The following is a 25,012-nucleotide window of genomic DNA, read 5'->3' on the forward strand; positions in this document are numbered from 1 at the left end:
ACCTGAAGCTGCTGTATAAGGGTGAGCCGGGGGAGGACCTTGGTGTATGTGTGCACTATATGTTGGACTTCTTTCGCACCGTACGTGTAAAACAAAGTGACGGCCAATAACCCGTAAACACTGCAAACGCTGAATTGCAAACGCATCGGAGGAGAGCAACACTCAAACCACGCACAATTCAAGTAACACCGGCAGGCAACACAGAAATATATAACTCGAGAGGAGTTGGTTCACCACAATGTTAAGGAAGGAATTTTAAAAAGGTCACGGAAGGAAGTTTTTTGGCGAGATTTATGGGTTTGCCTCACGACGAAGTTTGTTTTCAAACTCGTGGTGACAAATACGGTACCGCACATTTCTGAAACCGAGGGCGTGCACATTTAGTTAGTAGTGTGTATGGCTATGCATTTAGGATTCTGTATGAGGTTACTATGTTTCATACTGTGTGTTGACAAGTGTTGTTGACTTCAGGTGTAACGAGCAACATCTAGCCACGTTTTGAGGTTCGTTTGACAACTTTAAAGCCTTCAGCAGTTGGCAAAATTGGCTGGGGGTGAATGAGGGATACGGTGTGGGCTTAGTGACTTTGGGTGACTGAACTGAATGAGATGCACAGATGACTGGAGTGTCTGATGTCATCCCTTAGGCTGGTTGCAAAAATAAAACACCTTCCTGGAAATGTTTCTTAATTCATCATCGAAGACAATATAACCATGGAGGCCAAACTGCAGGCCTGCAATCAACATGTCGCTCACGGACAGTTTATAAGTGAAGCTCGATAAATAAGAAGTGGATTTTATAACTTTTGTATTTGAGACAGCAAAAATATATATCTGCACTTGCTCCCTGGCAACAGAGGCAGACACGCGTCCTCCTGGAGCGGTCACACACACGTTTCTAAATTCAAAAATCCACACACCACAGCACAGCCAGCCACGAGCGAAGTGACCGCGTTACCACCATGCGTTGTGGCCACGAGTACATTTTGGAATGCGTCTCATAGGGTCCGGAAATGCGGCCCTTCTGCAAAAAAAAGATGTGAAAGAGAAGACGAGAGACATGTGATGTTCTATGGGACAAACATTAAGTGGCTGGGGTGACCAGTGTGGCCTTGACTGGCTGGTGTGGTTACAGGGCAAAGTTCACAAGTCATGCATCTGGGCCTCACTCATTCAGCGTGTTTCTCACGTTCTCATGGCAATAATGCCGATTCTACATTTTCAGAAAGTGGAAACTGGTAGTAAATATCAAACATTGAATTCCATCTCTCACATCCCTTGATATAGCCAATCTTGTGGATGAGCCAGTTCCAGGCTAAAAGCTCCTGTGGCTGGTTGATGTACCAAGTGGCTGGGGTATTCTCTGTGACCAGTGTGGTCCGTGTGGCTTAACATTATTGAGGTTGTCAGTGTGATTTGGGTGGAGAGGTTTAGGTTGATCATCTGCGTGGCCCTTGCGGTGACTGAGGGATATTCGGTGAAATGGGTTTTGGGTGTTCCTCTTGGTCTGAGTGACATGGGTTTATTGGTGTGGTCAGTGTGGTTTTTTTTCATTCAAGGAGCTCACTTTGAACCAGATTATAGCTGGGATGGCTTGAACACAAGATAAAATCATAATTTTTCCAGTTAAAGCAGACATGTCCCGATTAATCGGTCCATCGTGTGTAAAATACAGCACGGATAAGAATAGCAACAATAGTACTGAACATGTCGCAAACATTATGAATAATTGTTTTATTCAAGTGTTGACCACTTTTGAAAAAAATATGTCACAACACCTCATCCACAGCAGCAGTGTACATCAAAATCTCCCCCCACAGTGCTCCATGGTACACCCTGATTTAATCTAATTTCTAACACCGTTTCACAACTGAAATCTCCAAAACAAGTTAACATTTCAGACCAATGTGCCTTGACAGCAGAAACGTGACAAACATTTTCAACATTAGCAATGTGGTAATTTAACAATAAAGATTTGAACCGTGACATTTAAAAAGACACGTTTGGTACATGAACAATTACGAATCAGTACACATTATGTAACTAATAAATCCATGTGCAGTTTATAACATATTAGAGTATCTCTTACCGTGCAAATAAATTCACGGATTTTATAGTTCAGATGGGAACAAGTGCGACATTAATTTATTGGTTCTTCCCGTACAGCAACAAACAAGTGAAGACTGCCACATAAACCATTTATGAGGCAACCAAGACCATTTATCCAAATGCACAAAGTAACTATAAAACAATGTGCGGTTCACTCAATAACGCTTCAACCGGAAGCTTTAAATGTACACTGCTACACAAATCTCACGTAGTTGAATCGCAAACATAACTACCACATACAAGCTTTCAGCCTCAAATCCAAGTCGTGAAATAACCAATAATATCTTTAATAAACACATACACACAAACCCCGCAAGCAGTTGATATATAACAATTTCATTCACATTCTTTTGTAATTTCAGTTGATATATGTACAGAGTATATTCTTTATTAAAATACTGAGCGACAAGCTAACACAACCACCGGCAACAAGAACGTTAACCCATATTATTTTCTTGACCAAACAAAGTATGTGGACATACTGGACATGTGAAAAAGAGCTTCATAGCTCATCAGATTGCTCCAGTCTCAAAAAAAGATTCTGATTCTGATGTGCGGGAACAGACACCCTTAGAGCTCAAAAAACATTCCAGAGGCCACAACAGGTTTTACAATCGCCTTCGCAAGTCCACAACCAACCAATAAATCACTCAACTTGGCAGGAAACAATCATTCGGACCCCGGCAGTCCCAACATTCTTGAATGGGGATAACAGTCCATTAAGTGCGCGATGAAAAAAACAATATTTTTACTCCAGGCTGAATCTGCTGTAGAAATCAGATATTCATGCAGAATATATTTTGACAGAGACGGCCGAGGACGAAGGTTGATGCCCACATATCCAGCGGCGAGAGAAGAGTGGACTCCAGGCGAATGAGTTTGACAAGGAAGAGCAACATGAGGTTTCAATTATTCTGCTGTGACCACATTTGGCCACCAGTCCCACGATGTAACACCGCAGTGCGGGGGTGGGGGGTTCGGCAGCGCTACTTGTCAGCCTGCATGGCCAGGGGCCTGTCTCCGGTCATGGAGATGGATTGGCGGTCTCCGAGCGTCTTCGCAGGAGTTTGGGAGCCCATCGCCATGAGCACCTTGCGTGAGAGACGCATGCGGCCGTCCGTTGGGTCCCTCCCAAAATACTTTACCTGCCGGAATGCGAGACAAGGTCAGGGTTCTACGGTGGCATGACCATCGGAAGGGCCGCACTAACTAGAAGACGCAACCCCAAAAATCCAACGGCTTTTGTAGATACACACCGAGGCTGTGTGTCGAGGGCTCTCCATCATGAGTTTGAAGCTTCATCAAAACATAAAAGGTGCAAACCTGCCATGTCTTGCTCATGCCATTGATGGCAGAAGGGCCTTGACTATAGGGAGTTCAAGATGGTTCCTCTGGAGGGTATTTTGGCTGACTTCCACGCTGGCCTGAGGGCTTTGAAGAAATGGGAGTACCCACAATTTACCCCATCACACTGCCGATCGCCTGTGGTGAACCCATTTACACGGCTGGGTGAGAACTGTGGGACCCTTTATGTCTCTTCTTGGTTCTTTCGGTAAAGTCACGTAGAACGGAGATAATAAAATAATAAAAATAAAACAATAAAATAATACAATTATCACGACGTTTCGGCCACAACGCAAGCAGCCGTCCTCAGGTGAAGAACAGGTCTGTCGGAAAGACAGCGTCTGTCTTATTTGATTGTTTTGTTTTTATTATTTTATCATCTCCCTTCTACGTGACTTTACCGAAAGAACCAAGAATATGAATCCCTGCAGTCACGAAAGCTTTAAATCGAAATTTAACCCCCTTGATGTCTCCTTAAATCCTCGCTTAATCTCAAAAAAATTATTCAGAAAGGTCCTGCACCGGGAAGTTTGGCCAATTAATTATTAAAGAGCGTTTGGCTTCACGTCAGAGGAAACCAGAGTGCCAAGACAAGAGAACAGGGCTCACCTGAATCTGCTGTCCCACCTCAAGGTTGAGCGCACTGGGATGCTGTATCTGCACACACACACACACACACATGCGCAGTGCACAATAAATAACACCAAGTTTCACCGACAAAGTCGAGCACCACAATTCACTTTCCGCCACGGTCCAAGACGTTGGTAATAGTAAATAATAATAACGACCTGCAAAGACTCACTGGGTCTCGCGATTATTTAATTCTGGCTGGTCCTGCCTCCATTGTGATGTTGATTGGAATTGCGTGGGAGGAAACCGGAGTGCGCGAAGACAATCCATGCACGCAAGCGAGTGACACGCGACACTGCCAATTTCTGACCACCTCGCAAGCCCCACACAGCTGGTAAGCCCTGATCGTCACTCACCCATCCCCGCATCGACCTGGCCCAATGCACCCATTTGTCATTTGGTAAAATGCTAAAAATATATTAACGGTGTAAAAATAATACATTTGTACGCAATGATCGCTGAACGCACCCGTCTCTGGTCAAGCTGGGAGTTGTGCAGAAGCACGGGAGTCATGTTGGGGTACAGTTTCACCATCACACCGGAATCCCTGTGGCGATGAGAGTGGAAGAGAACGATGGTCAGGCTACGATTGGAAAAACAGTGCCAAACGAGCACGAATGTTCGTACTGGATGTTAAGTCATGTTCCAAGAGTAAATACAACATTTGGGAAGTGTTCTTTCTGCCATGATGCACCTCAAAAATGGAATAATATTCCAACTCTTTTATATTTTCATAACTATTCCTTCTACGTCAGAATTTAAACATAAAATCACATTTGTTAATTGGTCACTATAGTAACTTACTTATTTACCCAATCCGAAGACTCGTTTTCAGGAGGGTTCCTGCTACATTGGGATGTTTGGCCAACACAAATGACATTGTATGTTGTTTGCTATGAATTTAAAGCGTTCCCCTGTACCTTAACACTTAATTAAAAAATATATATTTTCCCACAGTACTAAGTTGAATGTGTATGTTTAACTAGTATTATCGTGAATAATTAATGTATTAAGGTTTTGTAAAAGGCTATCGTTGACCTTTCAACAGACAATTACTAGAATTCTATGTTTGACCCAGATGTTCTTTGAAAGTTATGAGCTCACCTGACTATAAAATGTATCCAACTCAAAACTGTTCATTAATGTGCAGATCAGCGATTGAGCATTCAAAATAAACTAATTTTATCCAGTCAGGGTTCAACTAGCACTCAATTCAGCACCGATTCTGTACACCACATAGACCACGGCCACGGGAGCAACGCACCTGATCTCCGCGATGGTTGCCGTGTAGACGGCACCAAACTCGAGCCGCTGCTCCTGCTGCGGGAGGAATCGCAAACCGTGAGCCACAAGATCGAGACCTGCGAGCAGCGACAAAACAAGCACCTCGCTCCACCGTCGCAAACGGCTCATCGTCTGTTTCTGGAAACCTTTATCGATCATTAAGCAATTTCTGTGCCACGGTATAAGCCAGGGGTCGGCAACCTGCGGCGGCTCTGGCTGCCCCCCTTGCAGCTCTTTGGCTGCCCCCTTGAGGCTCTTTGGCTGCCCCCCTTGAGGCTCTTTGGCTGCCCCCTTGCAGCTCTTTGGCTCCCCCCCTTGCAGCTCTTTGGCTGCCCCCTTGAAGCTCTTTGGCTGCCCCCTTGAAGCTCTTTGGCTGCCCCCTTGAGGCTCTTTGGCTGCCCCCTTGCAGCTCTTTGGCTCCCCCTCTTGCAGCTCTTTGGCTGCCCCTTGCGGCTCTTTGGCTGCCCCCTTGAAGCTCTTTGGCTGCCCCCTTGAGGCTCTTTGGCTCCCCCCTTGAAGCTCTTTGGCTGCCCCCCTTGAGGCTCTTTGGCTGCCCCCTTGAGGCTCTTTGGCTCCCCCCCTTGCAGCTCTTTGGCTGCCCCTTGCGGCTCTTTGGCTGCCCCCTTGAAGCTCTTTGGCTCCCCCCCTTGCGGCTCTTTGGCTGACCCTTGCAGGCAGTCGTTTTTTTCATTCTTAAACATAATTTAATGCAAAGATAATTAGCAATTTATTAAATATGACAGGGAATGGGTCACGATGGAATGTCTTCGTGACGACAAAATGTACATTTTTGTTAAAGAATAACTAAGGGGGTCAAAAGCGAAATAGACAGTTTATTCCATCACCTATGCTGTTTAAGCCAACATTTGTTTGTCATCTACTGTATACATGCTGCTGTGTTTGTGTACAAGTAGCTCTGCGTGTGATGCGGCTCTCGAACTATTTTGGCAAAGACAAAAAAATGGCTCCTCTTCTTTGAGATATTGCCGACCCCTTGGTCAAACCAGTACTCCTCCGGATATGAGTTACATGCAATGCGATACAGTTTACTGGGTGGCACGTTGCGCCATGAACCCGGTGACACTAGAGTTCAATTTCCTGGACACTCACGATCCATTGAACCGTATTGCGAGAATCAATTACTTAGCAATTTGTATAGGTTATATACGATTGGGTCACGTAAACCCTGCAGGCAATAGAGATTCCACAAGCTCTGAAATAGAAACATAGCAGTAATTAAAGAAATATATAAATCGGCCTGTGTCAATTTATCGAAAAACGGAGAGAGGGGAAAATGTCACAACTATTACACATCAATGCAAATGCATGTTCTTAATTTACCATTGCGATTGATGCCAAATCGCCACAATCAAATTGCGATTGGGGACAAAATGTCACATGGCTATAGTACACCAAAGACAACAAAGTTCTGAAATTATCCAGATGTCGAATCGCAACAATCCATTGAAAGATTGCAACAGGAGTGGGGAGGGCAAGTCAATGTTATGCACCAATGGCAAGGCAAGTCCGTAAATTTACGACCGCCAAAAACTCCGTCGTTTCCGACGCGGTGAGAGCTCACGTCGTCCTTGCAGATGTTGTCGATGAACTCGCGCGCTTCGTTCATGGCGTCGGGCGTGGGCGCGAACACGGAGTACGACTCCTCGTCCAGCTGGCTGATGGTGACGCCTGCTCGACGCAGTCGCGCGCAAGACACGGAGACCCCCCAGCCGCTCGCTTTAGCCTCGTTCACCAAGCTCCCATTAAAATGTTGGAGATATAAAGAATCGCCGAGTTCGTCAGATCTCTGAAGCCAAGCAGGGATTAGCCCGGGTCATGTTTAGATGGGTGTCCACCATGCACAAGCAGGTTGTTAAAGAGCCTTGGGTGCCTTACATGGTAGGCAACTAAGATTCCTTCCCCCGCATCTCCAATTAGCACGGTTGGCTACGTACGGTGAGAAATAAGTTCTACATACATAAATGTGAAGGCTCATGGTGGGCAACGAAGGCCAATGCAGAAAAATCCATTGATGAACTGAACTTCTATCCTCCCACCTTCACCAATGCCCATCGGCCAGCGTGGTGAAGGACGGTCAAACATTGCCCGCGACCCACACGGTGTGGGCGGGGCCCCATCCAGCAGTGGCTGAACAAACATCTGTAATTTAAAATTATTACCATTACACTTATTCACCCAGGAAAATCTGAATCTCAAGACTTATTTTCAGAAGGAGGCAATGTTACTATGTGTAATGCAAATTGAGTAATTTGTCGGTAACTCTTCAGAACTGGGATGTTTGGCCAATAATACCATTTACAAAGTATTGTGTTTTTAGCTACGTGAGGAAACCACAAAACCCAGAGAAAACGGATGTGAACAGGGGGAGAAGAGACAAGCTCCATACAGAGAGGTGCCCTCTAAACAGAGTGGGAAATCAAACCCAGACCATTCATGTTGTGAGACGCAAGTGTCGCCACTGCGCCACCCCCTGCCCTCTAAAGATGGGGCAACTCACCCGTCTCGGCCTGCAGTCTGTTTAGGTTGTACCCACCGGGCCCCACGAACCTCGACCTCTTGGACAAGGGCACCTGGATTGTGTCTGAAAAAAAATTTACAACAAAGATTAATGTAAAATATTTGAGCGGTTCAGTGGTTGGCGTACTTCACCATGAACCCAGCAACCAGAGTTTGATACCCAGGCACGATATTAATATCTGTGGCAAATATGCAAACCGGTCCTGACCAACTCACATTGACCCCCTCGAAGTATGGTCAAACCTCCCTAACCGACACAGCATGGGGTGGCCTTCTCATTCAGCCATGGACTGATAATGGGTAGTGACTTAATACAATTATCATTTAATTTTAACGATCCATAAGGTTGCGGCACTCATTAATTAATATACAAGGGGCATCTTTTAACTGTGGCGATTGAAGACGCATGGAGGAGACGCACAACGTGATGGCCTGATAATTTTCAGTCCGTCTCGGTCATTCCAATCCGAGGCGTTTACCATCATCCCAAAGCAGTGAACACTTATCGAGCATGAAACAGTGCGCCGTCCCTAACAACAGGGACATTAGTTCCACGTGCGCGCTCGCATCATGTGACGTATCACACACGTGTGGGTATTGAAGCAAATCGACTGGCTGAAATCCGGATTTACATAAATGTTTGCGTGGCACGAAGCGACATTGACAGCCGATGCTGGGACCTTACCGACAACGGGGCCACTCTCTTTGCGGTTGGGCCTGGGCTTGGCGATGGTGTTGTTCATGATTTGCAGAATCTCCGACTTTGCCACTGCCCCACAAATGGGTACATATATAATACATAGGGAAGATGCACACACACATACAGATATGAGCTTTATTTGTAATTTAATAAAGGGGCATTGGCCTTTGATGAAATCTTCCAGAATGCACCCGATCTTAACAAATCTCTGAAGCTTAGCAGGATGGAGCATAGATAGTATTTGGATGGGCAACCACCATATAGTACAGCTTTTATAGGCTTTGTTGCACTACACTTCTATGCTCCCTGCCTTGACCAACCCCCCACTGCCCAAAATGGTCCAATATATCCCCCACAGCATGGGAAAGTCCCATCTAACAGCGGATTAAGAGGCATCGATGAAGTGCCGTGCACATACAACAAAATGGTTAATTGAAAAATCAGTACCGCAATACTTTCATCACCAAACGCATGCGAGAGTACAGTACAGTGTTAGCAATGAATCACGATCACAAGCCGGAAGGGTGGCGACAGGCGAGTGGGAGTGCGGGCGGTGTAACAACGGCCGTGCAAACAGGATGGCGAGCCCCCTCACCCGTGGCTTGCTGGATGGCTTCCATCACCACCTTCAAGGGTATTCCTGGCAGCTTAATGTCAGCCTGAACACGGCGATAGACAAGCAGAGGGCATGCACAGCAGCCATGTAACAATGCAGTGAAATTCAGGCCTCACGTCATGTTGTAAATGACATGCAATGATTACATTTAGGGAAAATATTACATATAGGGCAAATGTGCATGCTTGTGGATGTGTGTTCGGGTGATCGTGTGTGTGTGTGTATGGGTAAATGAGTGTGCATGGTGAGTGTAAAGGTGTGCGGGAAGGCGGTCGAGCAGGTGCTATGGTCCCACCTGCAGGGCCGTGATTCCCTTCTTGGTTCCCGCGAGCTTGAAGTCCATGTCCCCAAAGTAGTCCTCAATGCCCTGCGAGTGACAGCACCCATCAACACACACAGCCACATTGTAATCAATGGGTGTAGAAAGCATTCGGCAAGGAAAGGGATGAATTCGCCGATCGGGAGGCCATCTGGAATGTTCTTCCTTCCGATATTAGGAAGCCATTGGGGAGCTGTGCACTTTTAAATCATCTAGATTGAAAACTCATTTCTTTAGAAGTGCTTTTTGTGTTTAGTTTGTTGTCCTTCCCCCGCACCTCCGATTAGCATTGCTGGCTAAGTACAGTGCAAAAGAAGTTCAACATACATTCATACAGGAGTTGACGGGAAAATTGCGACCGGGTGCGACAAAGCGCCGTCATCTGGAGGCCCGAAGAGGTCGAAAGGCATGGGGTCGGGAGGGCACAGGGTGGCACAGAGTCACGAGGACAGGGGGCACAGGGTCGGGTAGGGCGGGGCGGGGGGCAGTGGGGGGAGCGCGCAGGGCTCACCAGGATGTCGGTGAGGAGGCGGTAGTCCGAGATGTCCCGCGGATTCTCTGGGTCCATCTTCGCCACCAGACCCACGGCCACGCCCGCCACAGCGCTAGAGATCGGCACGCCTGGCGTGGCAAAACAAGAGGCACGGTACGGTACGGCACCGAACCGAGGGAAAACGTAGCCAAGGAACAGCGATGCCGATATGGGGGAAACGAAATGAGAAAGAAATAAAATACGGGAAATCAATAACTCGGCAAGCAGCGACCCATCGACTTATCGATCCTTATGCTCATAATTTACACGCCACCCAATCGTAAGGTGTGGAAATCCATGACTTACAATTTATGCAAATGGTATAGAAAAGATATGGTCATGGTACATTTAAGTGAGTGAAGAGATGATGCAAACGGGATTTTTGAAAAATGGGACAAAAATTATGCTGACTGGAATCGAATCATAGCCGTGAATCATGGAAATGGGAAAAATCGCCAGGCAAGGGGTGAATGGTTACACACGAAAAAAAAAATCTACTGGTCACTGTTAAGTCTGACAGTGCCAACTCAAAATAGTGATGAGTGGTGGCGCTCATCTCCTTTGGCGGTTCCTGAGCCAGTGGTGAAAATTAAATTTTTTTTAAAGGCAAGCACAAGTGTCCATAGGAGGATGACCGCTGCTGACTTGCAACAAAGTGGTACTGGTTTCATCAATGCCCAGGGGGGACGATGGGCAACTCTCCTATCCCAAGCTCACCAGCGTCCATCAGAGCGAGACTTCCTCCGCACACGGACGCCATGGAGGACGAGCCTGGACGGGACAAGCAGAGGAGCAGCGGGCGTCGAGGAACGTTAGAAATAAACGTCGACAAACGTCGACAAATGGACACAACGGAGGCGTGCCGGTGGCTCAGAGGTCAAACGATCTAATCAAATTTGAGTCATAGGACCCTCCACCACCAGACATAGCCAAACAATATTAAATCACCACGTCTGCAAGCATTCAACGTGCCAATGGTTATTGTTTGAGCACACCGGTAACATGAAGAACAATTCTCACAACGAAAGTTGGCAGATTTAGATACGCAACCAAACTCTCACAAAACCAATTTGCTTGGCCGTGTGTGGGGTGATGGAAGGCTTTTTATCGACATAAATACGTGGTCACATCTTTTCGTGGGCAAAAAAATAATATTCTAATTTTGAAACAAACGACAGTGGAGAAAAGGTGGCCATTCGTGTTCTCGCTAGCGCAGGGACCACCAGGGTGGAAGGAGGGGTGGGGAGGTTGCCCGTGTCACGCAGCCCTCCCCTCACCGTTGGATTCCAACACGTCGGACGTGACACGGATGGTGAAGGGGAAGTCCTTGGGGATGACGGGCCGCAGGCCCTTCTCCGCCAGCGCGCCTGGAACCAACGAGCCGCACGGGGTCAAAGGGCAACCCCCTCACCACATGGCGATGCAATTTCACAAGGCACTCTCTGTGCATGCACATTTATCTGGTGGTAGATCTGGGCGTGGCTGTATGACTGGACTTCTACTATTGCTGCTGTTGCAACTACTAATGCTCCCACTGCTGAAGTTGCTATCATTGATGCAACTGTTCCTGCTGCTGTGACTGCTACGACTTGCTGCCATTGTTATGGTTGATGTTGTGACTATTGCTATTACTGCTCCTGCTACTACTGCTGCTGTTAATGCTGCCCCTGCTGCTGCTGATACTCCTGCTGATATTTTTTTGAAAACGAATTTCTTAAGAACTGCTTTTTGTGTTGTTGTCCTTCCCCCACACCTCCGATTAGTACGGTTGGCTACGTATGGTGCGAAAGAGGTTCAAGATACATACATCACTGCTGCTGCTCCTACTACTGCTGTTGTTAGTGCTACTGCCACCCATACTGCTGCTAACTGCTACTCCTGCTGCTACTGCTGTCATAACTGTTGTTAATGCTGCTGCTACTATTGCTTCTGTTCCTGCTGCTTCAACTGCTGTTACTGCTTTTGACAATACTGCTACCGATATTGCTACAACTACTGTTGTTACTACTGCTGGTATTACTATTACGTTGGTGTTACTCCTGCTGTTGTTGTTGCTCCTGTTGCTGTTACTGCTGCTGTTATTAATACTACTAAGGCTGCTAACTATTGTTGTTGTAGTTGTTACTGCTGCGGGTATGACTGTGGCTGCCGTGTTGGCGCACCGTGGCCCAGCTCTCTCCGGTTCAGTCCGCTCACTCGGCCGATCTCGTTGGTGGCGTATGGAGGGAACTGCCGGGAGAGACACGGTTAAGCGTAAACAAATGCCACGTAGCTCTCTCCAGAAGGTGGCGATCGTTGCCAACCGTTTAAAGCGAGCTACTTAATGTTTGTATTGATATCAGCAGGGCTTAATATCCCACTGACAATTATCCGGCTGGCTGGTAGACCGAATAAGCACACACGTCTACCAGCCGTAGCCATAGCGAGAGGCACACTGGATGCGGTGTGCCGAGTGCAGAAAAATGTTCCCAGTGATTGACGCGGACAGACTGAGGTCATGTTAAACTAAACTAAACAATTTTTTATTCTACCACGTAAGGCCCACTGAGCAATATCGCTATTTTTTTGAAGTGACCTGGCCACAAATGATAGCTCAACGAAGTGGCTTATAATGTGGAAATTTATAGCAGCCAAATAATCTTAAACGCATGTTTCTAAATGTGGAGGCAAAGACTGAAGGACCCGGAGAAAAATCCACGCGATCATGGGGAAAACACGCAAACTCCAAATATACAGCAGTCGTCAGGGTCGGGATTGACCCGCGACTTCCTGGATACCAGGTGAGGTAGTTAATATCTCAGCACTGTGGCAGGGCTGCATACCACCAGGTTTATGATGGCAGATGTATTGACCATTAGTTTAAAGTTGACTATTTCTTAGTGATCCGTGCCTCCAGAGGAGACCAGACGATTTGTTCTCAATCTGCTTTGACCCCATTGACAAATGGGATGGATCTGCATGTCTTGAGATGCAGTCGCATTTAGATGCCACAGGATTTGTTGTTGTGTAGGGTTAGTTGTACGAACATGCGTCAGATAAGTGTCTGATCAACTGTACAAGTTAAATGATTGCAGTCAGTTTAGTATAAATTAAATGAATACGCACCTCGTAATGAAGCATGAAGTTTCTATCCTTCACCCCGCTGGAACACAAAAGACAAATCGACATCTTAATTGAACGATGATAATAAGAATAAAAACAATAATGTACAGCTCTGTCAATCCACGGCCGGATGAAGACCTCCCCCACACTGTGTCCGCCATGGGGTTTTTTCTACTATACTTCACCATCTCTGGTCAGTGCGGGTTAGCGTAACAGGGACCAGGACGGGTTCAGATTGCTTGCCACCGATGTTAGCCGTGGCCAGGAATTGAACTCCGAGTGACAGGTCCACTCAGCCTCAAATGATTAGCTGGTGCAGTGTTTAAACATCACCACTAGGGAGATAAAGGTGGCCAGGTGTGGTGCTGGACACCCACCCCCTCGTGTGCCGTTCCGGCCTTCATAGGTGCTACTCGCTAACAGCACTTGCCAGCAGTTTATTAAGGCTATTACGGGGGATCTTTGTTTTTATCTCGAATGAAACCTCGCGGCGATATCTCCCACCTGCCGAGCGCAGCGATGCGGTCGGTTTTGAGCGCCGACTCCATGGAGTCGAATGTCACCGAGCACAGGACCTGCGCGCGGTCGGCACGACGACACACGGAAGGGTGAGAGGTGGACCGGGCGGCTCCGCGGAGAGAACATCGAGCTGGCAACACCGACAGTCTGGGTTCAGCATCCTGGCTTCTGCCACCCGTGATTAAACCGTATTGTCAAAAGTAGTGAGTTCGTGGTCTCAGCTCAGTCACACATTACTGCGTAAAAAAAAACACACATGAAAATAACTTTTTCACAATTTTTTTGGCTAAATTCCAGATGTCAGATTATTTTTAAGTGTCCGTTTGACTGTCGTGCGATGCACATTTATCCGTAGCGGGGCTTGCGGATAATCGCAGCGACCCCTCAGTGTTGTGGGTAACAAAGAGTCACTTGAAGGGGCCTCCCAGAAGTTACTCTGTGATATTTCCTTCCGCGGGCCAATTCACGAGGTGACACGCCACTCGGCAACACTTCTGAATGGACGCTTTCTCGTCTCCGTGACAGAATGGCGGACAGCACAATTGCAATAAAAGACGTTTAAGAAGACAAAAAAAATACACACAAGTTCAACAAGACAATAATGATATTTGTTTAAAACCCCCTTCTCTGGTAATCAGATTCATGTCTTCACACAACGACCGAAACGCCTCCCCCACCACCACCCCCCCTTCACCAGGCCCGATTCACACACTGGCCAATGCATCGACGTTAACCACCAGCAATGACGTGGATTGCCAGCAGAGAAACGTTTCAGCCGATATAACAAAATTACCCTCGGCAATTTGCTGCACAAAAGTTAATAGCCCATTAGACGTGGGAATTCTACTCCAAATGCGTCCATACCACCCTCCTCTGGCCCTAACGAACATTTGGGCCGTGCTCGCCTCCACGGAGGGGGGGGGGGGGGGGGGAGGCGGTGGCGGCGGCCCTGAACTGGTGGCAAAAAATCATAGCCACTCAACAAAGGGATTGGGCCCCCAAAAGGAGTGATGGGGCCCCAAGCCAATAACCACCATTCCAGAATTTTAACTCATGACCTTTAAAAATGTGCGGGACTATTATGTAACCTGCCACTGCCAGGTTACATAATAAAAAAAACAGAATAATTTAACTAGACTGAACAAAGAAAACATTATGGGCTGGAGAGGATATCAAGTGTATCTTTGCACACACAGGCATATGTGCACGTTTGTGTGTGTGTGCGTACATACACGTGAGTCCCAATGTGTGCACGTGTGCTTGTGTACGTACGTCTGCATCGTGTGGGGATATCTGCGTGTGTGTGTTCATGTGCACGCGTGGCCGCATTATGTGCGAGTGTGCATGTGTGTGCGGGAGTCTGCATTGTGCCAGTGTGTGAGTGCATGTGCACAAGTGCATATGCTTGTCTGCAAGAGTGCGCCCCTGTATGTGTGTCCCATGTGGGGAGCAAGTGCAGTGGTTAGAGCACCAAGCTACGAACACGGCGGCCCGAGTTCGATTCCCTCTCAAGGCCAACATCAGTGACGAATATCTGAACCAGTCCTGGAGCCTCAACTAGGTTGACTCAGCCTTAAATGAGGACCTGGTGCTGTGCGTAAACAGCACCACTGGGGAGATGATGGTGGCTGGGCATAGTGTTACCCACACCACCCCCTCGTGCGCCGTGCCCTTTTCTACGAGCTTGCTAACAGTACTTTCCGCAGCAGTCTGTTGACGTTATGGGGGGGAACTTTATATTTGTTTGAGTCTGTATGTGGAACAGACACGCGAGTGTTTAGATTATTTGGCTACTATTCATTTTCACGCAATAATCCATTTAGTTAGGCTAGCATTTGTGGCCAGGTCGCTTCTGAAAAAAAAGTAAACAGCTCAGCGAGCCTAACCTGGTAAAATGAAAGTTTTTTTTGTTTGTGTGATTTGCCTACGTTTCCTATACTTTGCACGCCTATCGTGTGTTCGTACTGTTTGTTCTTGTAACTTTCTGACTCGCCCCCTACTGGACATCCGTAAACACAGAGCTTTACAGCTCATCGGATTCTTCCAGTACAAATAAAGATTCTGATTCTGATCTGATTCCGAGTGTGCGTGGGCGCGCGCATGAGTGCGTGCGCGCACCTGCGTCTGGCCACGCTGGAACAGCGCCGAGCCGTGCAGGGGCCGGTAGAGGTCGACCTCGCACGCGATGTCGCGCAGGGCCGACAGCTCGCGGCCGTCGCACCTGCGCCGCCCGGGAAACCCGTCGTCAGTCAGGGCCCCCGCACTGGCCACAAAAAACATTCCGAACGCAACGCAGTCGGGCCCGTTGTGCACCCTTACTCCACCGCTCTCAATGATAGTTATTAGGATTGGGAGAGGCCTTCTCTCCAGCAGTGGGCTGACCGAGGTTGATGATAATGATGATTTCTGCACGGTCGTGACCGAGTCTCAAGACTCAAAATGGAAAGCTACGCTTACTGCCGATTGTTTTGTTGGTATTGCAAACCTATACGTACGGCCCATTGTGTGAATCCACTGCTGGATGAAGGCGTCTCCACACCGTGAGGGTAACGGGGGTTTATTTGACCATACTTCACCACGCTGATTCGTGCGGGTTGATGAAGGCGAAGAGGAATAGATAACGGCAGTACAAAAAGTACAGTACAACCTTGTATGTAGCTGTATAGCCCTCTGTTGACCATACTTCCCCATGCTGGAAACGTATGGGTCAGGACCAGTTACAATATCACTCACCACTGACGACAGCGACGGTCTCAAATCAAACAAACCCTGGCTGCTGGGTTTGCAACTCGGTGCGCTAACTACTGCATCACCGCTCCCCCCCCTTAATCCCTTTGAAACTAAGCTGGAAACCAGTTTATTCGTGAAGGTTCAAGGCAAACTCCTGAGGAAATATCTATTGTCAGTTCCGTTATTTCATAGATATGGCTTTTCCCTATTTTACTTGAATACACATTGCATATGATAATACTCCGACTATTTTTTGCGTTAAACTAGTTTTACGGAATGTACTTTGAGTGGTTTATATTAAATGCGTGTTTCCGTCTCGCACGGCAAGTTTCTGTTGTTTAGTACACGTGCATCTGTAAAAGTGAAGGTGGCAGAGCAAGAGCGAACAGCGACGGTGACAATGACAACAATTACACGTGAGGATTGACGGAAAGAACGGACGAATGAGTGACGGTTCATGAATAGGTGTCAGAACGGACAGATGAATGAGATTTTTATGCAAAAACAAAACTCCGTAGTCCAGCAAGTCACCTCTTGTATTCGTTGAGAATAAGTCCTCGGAAAACCTCCTTGGTAATCACGTTGAAGGCCTCGATGATGTCATAATGCTCAGCATCCGTGAACGACGCTGTAAAAAAAAATAATGAAAACGCTTACGTAACACACGGGGAGGTGAAAGCCCCTTGGGCGAGCACGCATTTGTAGCTGGAATAATGCAAGTGACCGAGAAAAATGTAAACTTATTGCAACACCAATCGAGCAACTTTCCCGGCTCGGTCGATACTGTCTCTGTTTCTCAGTTAATTAATCAACATAACCCATCATGTGCCCGAGCCGGACTACACATGAACACATGAATACTTCCAGCGGCCCTAAGAAAGAAACGTGAGCACGGTAAAATTAGAAGCACGCATGGGGGACAGCTCGAAAATATTCCCACTTCTAGCACCCAATTAGTGACGCCTTAGATGCCTGCATTGTTCGATAATTATAATTATAAAAGTCGATAATTATCGACTCTGGGCCATATCGAAGCAGGTGTCCCACGGGCCGTATGAAACGAAGCTGTGGACTGCGTCAGGCTAGTGGGCCCGTGGGGATACCCCCACCGCCGCGTTAGCCGGCGTAACCATCGTCGTCGGCGCGGCGGCGTCACGGCGACCGTGACGTCGACTCCCGTCACTGTTTTCTCACCACGCAGCTGCTCCTCGGTCTCCAGGCGGAGTTTGTTGACGGCCTCGTCTCTCGAGATCTGAACAAACCCGGCACGCGCACACGTCACGACGTCAAACGGAGGTCAATTCCGGTCCAGCGGAGCGGATCCAGATGCAGGTTTTCCAGGCTGCCTGTGCCAGTTGTGGTTCTTGTTGAGCGTGGCTGATGATTTTACACTCAGCTTTAAGGGTTTTTGCAAATGTTTCCATATATAGGGTTAATAAATTTAATCAATCTAATGCATCTAACCCAGTAGTGATGTTCTAAATAATTTGGCATGATCTTTGCCCTTTTTAAAAAATGCCTTCACCGAAAGAACCAAAGAGTAATTCCTGCAGTCATAAAAGCTCCAAATCAAGTAAGCTCCAAATCAAGTATGGAACGTATGTTTAATGTTCATGCTTTGTTTACATAAAAAATAAATGCATTGTTATATTTAAATGTAATAACATGTCCATGCAAAGCCCTTTTGTCAATCCACTGCTGGTTAAGGGTCTGCCCACACCTTGGTAGTTATTTATCCTTAATTTAGCACACTCTTTAATGTCATAATCTTATAAAATAACAAATATTTAATGGTCACATAACTTTTTAGAATGATTGAACACAATATAATGAAGTATTTTTGTATTTTTTTTAATACTTAATACAAAAATCAATATCGTATTATCAATAACATGACAACGATAGCGCTCACCTTGTCGTGAGTGTAGTCTGTGAATATCGCGTAAACCTCCTTTGATGCCAACCTGCGATCCGGAAAAACCTAAATTAAACAACGCACTCAACACAGCCACGCTGGCACGAGCAATTATGAAGCGCCGGCAGCCAAACCGGCATGAGCGACTGCGATGCCAGTGAGCCGGATGGTGCCGGAGAGAAAGAGGCAGTGGTGGCAGCAGTGGCGACGATGGTGGCGTCACTCACTGCCTGGCCCTCTCCACCATGTCGGCGCGGGGCACCCACAGCTTCTGCGGCGTGCGCTTGGCGCGCCCGTGCTGTCGTGCCAGTTGCTGGATGGCGAGCACCACCTGTGTGGTGTGCTTCACGCCGACCTTGATGGCGTGGCACAGGTCTTGCTGCAGGACGTCCTCGGCCGCGGCCTCCAGCATCACTGCACCGAGAAACGCGCAGTCACCCCCGAGGTTGCCGAGAGTTGAGCCGAGCCACGGGAAGCCACGCTAAGCCACAGCCAATCAGGGTGATCCAAATGTGCTCTTCGCCAATGCCCCACAACGGGCAACTTCGGGAGTTGAAGGTGCCCAGCTGTGGCGCCTGGCAAAATCTTGCGAGAATAAATGCTCAACTCGTGGACTAGCACGAAGACCGCAGTTGTGGTGGCCATGAAAACCTACGTGCTCAATAAACTAAAACTAAACGATGTTTTTTTCAGCAGGTAAGGCCCACTGAGCTATGTAGCTCTTTTTCAGAAGCGACCTGGCCACAAATGACAGCTCAACAAAGTGTCTTATCTTGTGGAAATGTATGGCAGCAGCCAAATACTCCAATCCCACTGAGTCACATAGTGTTAAGCAGAGTCAGAGGGAGCCACGCTGAGCTGGTGTCTAACGCAACGAGCCGCACGGGACTCACCCACAGAGCTGCTGACCCCACCCGTGACGATCATGTTGAGCGAGCTCTGGGTCAGCTCACGCCGTGTTGGGTTGATGACCACGTCTCCGTTCACGATGCCCACGCGCACCGCACCTGGGGGGGGGGAGGGATGCAATGGGGGAGCACGTGTAGTGATGCCTCACTCTATACACGCGGTGCTCCGTTGTCAATCTACTGCTCGCTATGCTATGCCGATCATGGAGATTATTTGACCGCACTTCACCCACGCTGGTCAGGGCGAGTTGTAGGCGGGGAGCATAGATGCGGGGGCATAGAAGTAGAGTACAACAATTTATAATACTGCACTGCCCTCCGATGACCATAACTTAACCTCCCCAACGGCGATGTTCACGATGGTTTCCCATCAAAGCACTAGCCAAGTTAAAGCCACCTGGGCGTTTGAGATCTGATGGGATCGGGTGCATTCTGGGTAATTTGGTCAGAGGCCAAACATCTTACGGGAATACCGGAGTTGGCACGAGGTAGCAGCAGACAATGATGACTATTGTCCACATGGATTTCTGGCAAGGATTAAACTGGTATTCAAACACAGTTAAAACAATAATATTTTTAGCAGATAGACAGAACGCCACCACTCTACGCAAACGCTCTAAAATGTTGCCATAAGCCGCTCGCAGTAATTGTGCTGCTGGTAACGACTGCCATAACTTTACCCAAGCGACTCATTTACTCATTGCCTTTCACGAGAATCCCACTTCCCAGTGTTTGACGGATCTGAACCGATCCCAGTTTACTTACCCACGGGTCCATCCCACGGGATGTCAGAGAGTGCCAACGCTGCTGATGCTGCAAGACCAAGAGACAAAGGCTATTTTAAATAAGTTAAACGAGGAAGAAAAGTCATGCATATGCACACACACTTTAAAGCATGACAAATGCGTCTGTCCTTGGGAGTGTTTAATTAGCGTTAATAATGGTAGCGCTTGTGCCAGGCGTGCAGAAAAAAGGACGTTCGTAGGCTGCATAAAGTCGACGGAGCTCGGATAACGCTTCAACTGGATCGTGGTTTTCTATAGGAGGAGTCTCTAATAGCGACACAAAACTCAATACACAAGTTTTGGTCACATTTGGATCATATTAACACCAGTTGTGGCCCCCCCCCCCCCCCCCCCCCATTACAGAGATGTTGACGAATGGACAGAGCTAATGCATTAACACTTTCAACAAAACTTGAAAGGAGTACAAATATATATTTTTTAAATCAACATTCACACAAATGAATAACAGGTGGCCATGGAATCACAGCAGAGCAATGGATTTAAGCTAGCTATGAACAGCTTTGAGTGACATCTCCTCTTATGCAGGATTATATTTTCTCCAGGTACTCCAGTTTCCTTTCACATGAAGCCAAACACTCACAAAATTAAATTGGCCTGATATGTCAACGCGGAATCCACTTGCAAGAGTATTGGCACTCGACGAGTTTTTTTTCTGGGTAAAATGTAGCATTGTTTACTCTCCAGTTAGGGGACTGGCCAGCGTTGAAGAGTAGGCCAAGATACATTCTAAAGAGGCTATCTAGGGCTGCCTCTCATAAAGGCCCTTCCGCCACAAGCACCTTGACCCCTTCTCGTCTCGTAAAAATGATAGTCTTTGTAGAAAAATTAAGGGATGGCTGGAGCGTAAATCTGAAGAGGATGGATTTACCTCCATTGATGGCGAGAACTTCGGGGTCATTAACCCCGTCCACCGACAGGAGGTTGCAAATAACCTGAAGTGAAAGAAACAAAGACGCACGATGCAAGAACAGTTCCCAAAAATATACTATCTTAAATTTTTCCCAATTATATTCAAATCATGCTGTCGGTGTCATGTTGTGAGAGGAATACATATTGTATGGGTCTTTCGGTAAAGCCATGTAGATAGAAAAATAATTTTTACAAATACAGCTGTATTTTTTCAAATGAAGATGATTGTTTGTGTTGCAATCGAAACGTCGTGATATTTTTTTTATTTTTCTATCTATGTCGCTTTACCGAAAGACCCATAGAATATGTATTCCTGCAGTCATGAAAGCTTTAAGTCAAGAGGAATACATGTCCACTTGGAACCCTTGCAGCGAGAAGTGCATCACCCTATGTCAAAGAACAGCCCCTGAAGATGATGTCACAGAATTACAACTGAAGTCACACCTATGAATGCACACAAGGTGCACATGTGACAGATTTTCTGCCACGATTCCGCACACACACCTGCGTGTCGTAAAAATATCCAGCCGGGAAGAGAGGCCTGATGGACCGATCTGTAACAAAGCGATAACAAACACACAATTAGGAATAAAAACAGTAACAAACTGGTCATGCTTATAACGTTCCAGTTTGATTTGTTTATTTTAGGGGAGGCCTTCATCCAGCAGTTGATTGACAAAGGCCCGTAAAGTATCCAAACTATATGCCCGGGGGAAAAAAAATAACAACACTGTGGGTCCGCCCCCCACCCCCCCGACGCCTTCAAAATAAACCGCAAGTATTACATCGGACACCCCCCACCCCCCGCGGCAGTCACCCCGATTCGCCTCAGTTATGGGAAGGTGTAGACGTGAGCACTCACGCTACCGCTCTTAAAAGCACGGATAATAGAATGACGTTCCACTAAGACTTGTGGGAAAAGTCGAAGAAAGGATAAGGGCCCGCAGATAATAGGTGTTTTCACGAACCCGACAGCTGTCACGAATAACAGGAATCACCGATAGTTTAGCCACAGATAAAAGGGTTTCTGTATATACAACATGACTTGTCGCCACTGTCAGTGGTCACCGAGGACTGGCACAGCAAGGTGCTGGGCCTGGCTGTCATACCGATGACTCGGCTCGTCAGGATCTCCAAGTCGGTGGTCCCGAGCTCTCGCCGGAGGTGGTTTGTGGGTATTCTCCCAGCAGCCGCGGCCTTCTGCTTGTAGTCGACCTGCACCACAGGAGAACAGATTCATGTTCATGAAATCAGATTATACATTGGTAAGGGAATGTAAATCAATGATTCTACGCATGTGTCACAAGCATAAGGATCGATTTTAATAATTGAAGCAATGCACTGTTACACTAATACCTATCTCCACAATGTGGAAAAATGTATCATCAATCAAGAACCTTCCGAAATGGAGTCTTGAAAGCCAAGCGATGCTTCGGCTTGTAAAATGAATTCAACTGGAATTACTAAAAGCAATAGCTGTGTCAAGAGTTTTAAACAAGTCCATAATGAACAAATAATGAAGAGGCGTGCCTATGACCTAACCATCTACAATGTGCTCGATTTTGTCAGATCTTAGAAGCTAATGAGTTGAACATGAATCGTGATAGGATAGGTGACCACTACAGTATATGCAAACAGATTATCAATCGAGTTACTACATTGTAAGCAGCAGAAGGCACTGCAAATATATATTTTTCATACGTCTCCGCTTCCAATACCTACGCTATGCGCCTGACCAACATTGTGAAGTATGGTCAAATAATCCCCATGAACCGCATGACAATCCAGTAGTGGATTGTCATATTTGCCTATATACAAGTATGTACATTTATTCGAATACTGTACGACACTCACCACCAGCGGCATGAACTGCACTGTGGCCGCCTTGGCCTTGCTGACAGCCGTCACCATCACCGCCGTTTCCCCGAGCTACACGCAAGAGGGAACACAGAAACGCAACGTTCAACACGCGGAGAACAACAGAAGAACAGAGTCACTTTACTGGGCACGCAGTTCATTCCGTGCCATTTTCTTGTGCGCGCCCGGTTCTTCGTGGCGTCAGAGGCGACATTGAGATTTTACCTGAACGATAGCGCATCCATCTGCGAACCTCGCCAACTTCCCCGTAGAGATCTTAAGCTTCCTGTGACCAGAAATGACACACAAAATCGCTGATATAGGACTGAATTAAAAACACAAAAGGCACGACTGCCGATCACAAACAGAAGCTTGCTGGTCAGCAACAGAAAGGTCTCCATCTGAGACATCACATTTTCGACTGCCGCGGTGCAGTGAGGATGGTAGGACAGGGAAGGATAATGAGAAGTGAGGATAATGAGAAGTGGGGACGACAACACCAACAGAAGCAGCAACAGAAAAGCAGTATCAATAGTAGAAGCAGCGGTCGCTTTGACAGGGATGTCTACAGCAATAGCAGTACAACGAGATATACAAAAACAGGACCATCAAGGAGCAGCAAGAATAGCAGGAACCACTGCACAAGCGGCGAGAGTAGAAGCAGTACAAGAAAGCCACGCAGCAGCATATACAGGTAACAGCAGATAGCAGCAACAGAAGCATCAACAGAGCAAGAGATGCGAAAACAGCGGTAGGCAGAAGCAGTAGTAGCAGCAGCAGAAGTGACAGCAGCACAAGTAACAACAAAAACAGCGACAGCACCAGTGGGTAGCAGCAACATCAACACGAGCAGCATCAGCAGCAGGCATGACAGCAGCCGTGACAGCAGCCGGTGACAGCAGCCGGTGACCACAGCAGCAGCAGCAGTACGAACCGAGTTCCAAGCGCCACCTCGGCCTGGCCCCTGACGCCGCTCGCACTCCACGCGCTGTTGTGCGCCCAGCGTCGCCGGCTGCTCGCGGGAGCCGAGCTGAGGCCTACGCCGAGGCCTGCGCCGAGGCCCATGCCGCCCCGCACGCCGCCCCAGCCGAGACGGGGCCCGCGGGGGTAGCGGCGAGCGCAGAGAAGCAGCGACCTGAGGCCCAACGCGAGAGCGGCGGCATGGCGGGTACAGGGCGCGGCCATTGCTGGTTGGCAAGGGGGGACCGGCGGGGCCACGTGGGACTTGGCTTTTATTCACGCGCACACCTGATTCGTAGTCTTAATACGTTTTTTTTAATTTCTAACAGCATGCTTAAATATTTTTTGGGGGCAACTAACGCGTTATTGATCGATTTTGTAATTATGTATTATTGTTGGTGTTGTTATCGATTGATGCTTTCATTTTCAGAAGTCATGGGTAGTATTTTAGTTGGTGGTGTTTCGAATCAGCGGGCAGCAAAGTAAATCGGTTTGCCTATTGACTCATTGAGAGGCAGCGCATGGCTTTACCAAGGCGTGGGGTGAAACTCCACACTCTTCAATATCGTCAATAGCGCCGCTCGAAATGTGTTTATACTTGGATTTATTTTAGCCCGTCAGTTAATTTATTGACTTTCCAGACCAATATCGCCAAACAGAATTCGTTTGAGCGAGCTCGACACGGATTTAGATCTTCTGGGTCTCATCAGCAGTGTCAGGATTGTTGAACAAATACTTTTTGAATTTTGATGTAAAGCATTCGTGACTGCAGGGATTCATATTCTTGGTTCTTTCGGTAAAGTCACGTAGAAGGGAAATCCACAGAAAGAAAATTTGTTAACTTTCCTGGCAATGGCTTTTTATAGGAAACTAGCTTGTGTGCCCGTCTAAGGACGGGTGAATATTGCAGTAAATCTTAAATATTAAATAGAAAAATTGTTCAGCTCGTGATTATTAATGAGGGGGCGGGGTTGCCCCATGTGGAGTGACGTCACCCGCTAATGGTTATTGGGGAGGGGTGCGGCATGTGGAGTGACGTCACCCACTAATGGTTATTGGGATGGGGTGCGGCATGGGGAGTGACGTCACCCGCTAATGGTTATTGGGGAGGGGTGGGGCATGTGGAGTGACGTCACCCGCTAATGGTTATTGGGGAGGGGTGCGGCATGTGGAGTGACGTCACCCACTAATGGTTATTGGGGAGGAGTGCGGCATGGGGAGTGACGTCACCCGCT

The 25,012-nt window shown here is 47.4% G+C and overlaps 1 protein-coding gene across 1 annotated transcript; it reads right to left on the reverse strand.

Moving 5' to 3' along the window:
- Window positions 1-1,718: 1,718 nt before the first annotated feature.
- Window positions 1,719-24,026, reverse strand: PNPT1 (polyribonucleotide nucleotidyltransferase 1). The gene is made up of 28 exons (XM_061549849.1): window positions 23,752-24,026; window positions 23,043-23,103; window positions 22,815-22,889; window positions 22,070-22,175; window positions 21,465-21,514; window positions 20,920-20,983; window positions 20,011-20,058; window positions 19,231-19,344; window positions 18,565-18,751; window positions 18,335-18,386; window positions 17,617-17,674; window positions 16,954-17,050; window positions 15,811-15,913; window positions 13,678-13,748; window positions 13,177-13,213; window positions 12,234-12,300; window positions 11,349-11,438; window positions 10,789-10,842; window positions 10,051-10,160; window positions 9,516-9,587; window positions 9,200-9,263; window positions 8,590-8,673; window positions 7,885-7,968; window positions 6,949-7,055; window positions 5,347-5,402; window positions 4,551-4,629; window positions 4,062-4,109; window positions 1,719-3,253 (listed from the first exon to the last, which is right to left on the reverse strand). The coding sequence occupies exons 1-28, from the start codon at window positions 24,000-24,002 to the stop codon at window positions 3,095-3,097; spliced, it is 2,448 nt and encodes an 815-aa protein (XP_061405833.1). The 5' UTR covers window positions 24,003-24,026; the 3' UTR covers window positions 1,719-3,094.
- Between the last annotated feature and the right edge of the window lie 986 nt (window positions 24,027-25,012).

This window comes from Lethenteron reissneri, chromosome 11 (genome assembly GCF_015708825.2).
Source record: "Lethenteron reissneri isolate LAM-NWPU_2019-01 chromosome 11, ASM1570882v1, whole genome shotgun sequence".
Taxonomy (NCBI): Eukaryota; Metazoa; Chordata; class Hyperoartia; order Petromyzontiformes; family Petromyzontidae; genus Lethenteron; species Lethenteron reissneri.